This window comes from Babylonia areolata, chromosome 15, assembly GCF_041734735.1.
Source record: "Babylonia areolata isolate BAREFJ2019XMU chromosome 15, ASM4173473v1, whole genome shotgun sequence".
In the NCBI taxonomy this organism is placed as follows: Eukaryota; Metazoa; Mollusca; class Gastropoda; order Neogastropoda; family Buccinidae; genus Babylonia; species Babylonia areolata.
The window spans coordinates 25,824,392-25,828,060 of NC_134890.1; the positions used below are offsets into that span (position 1 = coordinate 25,824,392).

General features: G+C 48.1%; 1 protein-coding gene across 1 annotated transcript in view; it reads right to left on the reverse strand.

The window, feature by feature from the left end:
- LOC143290238 (homeobox protein Dlx6a-like) overlaps positions 1–717 on the reverse strand; it is a 71,384-nt gene extending 70,667 nt beyond the window's left edge. The window contains exon 1 of the mRNA XM_076599574.1: positions 276–717. Within this exon, the coding sequence (XP_076455689.1) occupies positions 276–585 (310 nt within the window). The 5' untranslated portion in view covers positions 586–717. The remainder of the gene's footprint in view (positions 1–275) is intronic.
- Positions 718–3,669: the final 2,952 nt, after the last annotated feature.

Sequence of the window (3,669 nt, forward strand, 5' to 3'; positions counted from 1 at the left end):
ATGTTCCTTCCCAACTTAAAAAACGAAATTTCGATACAGAAGAAGAAAAAAAGGCATAGCTTCAATTCACACACACACACACACACACACACGCAAATCCAAATAAGAATGAGTCATTCAAAAAAACAAAAACAAAAATAAGATTTAAAAAAATATTCAAAACTATTTTTTTCTAAACCCATACAAAATAACTCACTTTGAAAAAAACCAAAAAAAACCCATGTATTCAAAAATCATCTCTTCCCAAACCCAAACAACAAAACCAGCAGACTCACCATCTCTGAGCGGAGGGGAGGGGGTGGCCCCGTAGGGTGGCATGGAGAAATGGGTGGGGGGAGCGCTGTAGCCCCCGGGACCCATGGAGTTCATGGCGAACGGGTAGCCCAGGGCGGCCCCCCGCGGGTTGTGGGGGCTGGAGAACACCGACTCGTGCTGGTGGTGCCCATGCTGGGACGGGTAGCTGGTCCTGATGGAGGAGTAGGCCGGGTGCATGGGGGGCATCTGCTGGGGCTGCTGCAGGTCCATGAAGGCCGACTTGGGCAGGTCCTGCTCCAGGCCGTCCATGCTGCCGTTCATGTTGATCATGGTGACTGGGGGCTGGGTCCTTGTCCTTCACTTCACACTGTTAGTTGTCCTCTTTTCACTTGTTCACCACTTTTTTTTTTTTTGACACCGTCACTCCTCTCCTTAGGTGGTGGTGTGGTGGGCGGGGTCCTTGTCTTTCACTTGACACTGTTAGTTGTCCTGTCTTTCACTTGTTCACCACTTCTGTTTCTTTTTTTAGGGGTGTGGGGGGACCACCGTCACACCTCTCCCCTTTCCAACAACCACCAACAACAACCACAACACTGATGTTCCGTCACAACTTTTTTTTTCTTGTCTTGCTTCTCGTCGTAATATCACTGATACTTCTCCACACAACAACAACAACAACAACAATAGCCGACGATCCGCTCTGTACTGCTATTTGCTACGACACACGGGGTTAACAGCAGTAGAAGCAGCAGTAGTTGTTGTGGCAGGAGTGGAAAACAGCGGCTAGGGGTGGATCGTCAGCCACCCGGAAAAAGGACAGTCTGTCCCAGTAGCGCCGAGCTCTTTCAGCGGGTAGAGAGACTGAGGGGTGGATGTAGGGAGAGAGAGAGAGAGAGAGAGAGAGAGAGAGAGAGAGACAGACACAGAGAACCAAGAGCGCCAGGCGTTGTTGTTGATACACTGTTCACACCACTGCTCTCTTCTGTCCGCGCTCTTCCGTGTGTGTGTGAGTGTGAGTGTGTGTGTGTGTATGTGTGTGTGTATCTGTGTGTGTGTGTGTGTCACGCCGTGTGAACTTGTCACCATCAACTCCCTTGTCGGGCTCTGAAACAGAAGAAAAGAAAGTGTGTGTGAAAAACGCACGGCAACAACCGACATATGGGACGACATTTTGTTGGTTCAACGGAAAAACAAACACCAAAGCGATCGCTCGTCGTGACCAAAAAAAAAAAAGAAGAAAAAAAGAAGAAAAAAAAAAGAGAGAAGCTCTTCAGTCAACGAGCGTGACTACAGCATAGCAGTAGGCCTACAGTAGTAGTAGTAGTAGTAGTAGTAGTCGTAGCAGTAGTGGAAGCCATGCTAGTTTTCCCACACAACAACAACAACAAGAGAATGTGGGGGAGGGAGGTAAAAATCATCGATCCACTCTTTAACCAAATTGCGGCAAAAAAGTTAAGAGATAATCATCAGGCATCGACCTACCCGAGCCTCAAAGTGGCCGATGACAAATTTCAAAGTGGGTAACCGGTCGGGTCGATAGATGTGTAACTGATGAAAAACACACACAAATTAGCCACATCAACAGATAAATGCTTGATAGCGACAAACCCGTCACTGCCTGCCGCTCAGTCCGTCCGTTCGTCAGCTCGTCCGCCCAGGTTGGCTGTGCGCTTGTCTGACTGTGATTATGGGTAATTTTCAGATAATATAGGCCTGGTCCACTCGCCAACCCCCACGCCGCACACACTTAGCTCTCTTGGGTCGGTTGATAACCACTACTTTCAAATCGCTAATCGCTGCCCCAATATACACACAACCACTGCGCGCCTCGTCATTCGTCACTCAAGCCCCGCCCTCCAAAGGAAATCTATGCCGCTGATTGGCTGGAGCTGTCACAAGGGGCGGAATAATTTGCCATGCCCCTCCCACCCTCTCTTTCTCTCTCTCTCTCCCTCTGTGTCGGTGCGAGCTGTGTCGTGGTGTGGAGCGAGTGAGTGAGTGTACAGTGGCAGTGAAGTGTGAAGGTGGAGAAGGGAGAGGAGGGGGGTGGGTGGGGGTTGGGCGGGGGGTTTGTAGTGAAGGAGGAAGGGGGAGGGGAGGGGAGGGGGGAGGGGAGGGAGCCGCGGTGCATGTCGAGCTTTTCACGCTACCTTTTGTCCGCATGGCGGCGCTGCAGGGTACTAGGGGAAAGGGGGGGGGGGGGGAGAGGGAAAGGAGGGGGAAGGGTGGCCGGGCGAGAGGGAGGGAGAAGGGCGAGGGGGGGGGGGAGGGGGGGGGAGGATGGGGAGGAAAGTGGGGTGTGGCATGCGCCAAGAAGGGGAGGGGGAGGTAAGGGGGGTGTGGGGGGGGAGGGGGCTGGAGGGGGAGAGGGAACGGGGTGTGGGTGGGGAGGTGTGAGGGGGGAGGTGTAGGAGTGGGAGAGTGAGTGAGGAGGGGTGGGAGTATGGTTGGGGGTGGGGGGGGGGGGAGAGCGGGAGAGGCGGGGGGGAGGGGGGGGGGGGGCAACGATGTGGTCGACTTGTCACAAGGTGGAAGTTGAGGCTTCTTGCCGGAGTGTTTTCACACACACACACACACTCATACACACACACACACACACACACACACAACCTCGTGCATACTTTCTAATGCACACAATCATGTTTTTGGTAGGCGTGCGTAAATACTCGCTTTTTCTGTGTCTCATTACCAATATCTATGTAGTTCTAGCTTTTACACACACACACACACATACATGTACAGATATCTATATCTATCTATCTATCTATCTATCTATCTATATATATATATATATATATATATATATATATATATATAATATCACTTACAGTGAAAAGACGTTAAAGTAAAGAACGAACGAAATATATATATATATATATATATATATATCATTTATATATGTATGTATGTATGCATGTATGTATGTATGTATGTGTGTGTCTGTGTCTGTTTCTGTACGTACGTTTTAATCCAGTGTTTCTAGAATCGTTCATAACGTGATAATTCCAAACAATTCCGAGCTCCACTAAAAATAAGTAGGCCTCAATAAAACGTCCATAGCAGACGACAAACAATCAAGTATGACTGAAACCATTGGAACAGAGAAAAAAGAACAAGAACACAAACCAACAAAAAGACCAACAAATAAAAGCGATATCAGCGGAAATACTTTAGATGGATGATACATTTGTTTGAATTTCCAATCCATTAAAATTCATCCACAAAGTCAACGGAAATAATTCACTAACACGGTGATAGTGATGAAATTACACAACCTGTTATAATTAATTCGCGATGTGATAGTACTGAAATAATTCAGTCTATTGTGTATATGATTTATCTGCAAGGAGATAATGATTAAAAAAAAAATTCACCCTGTTATAACTGATTCAAAAAGTGATAGGGCTCAGACAA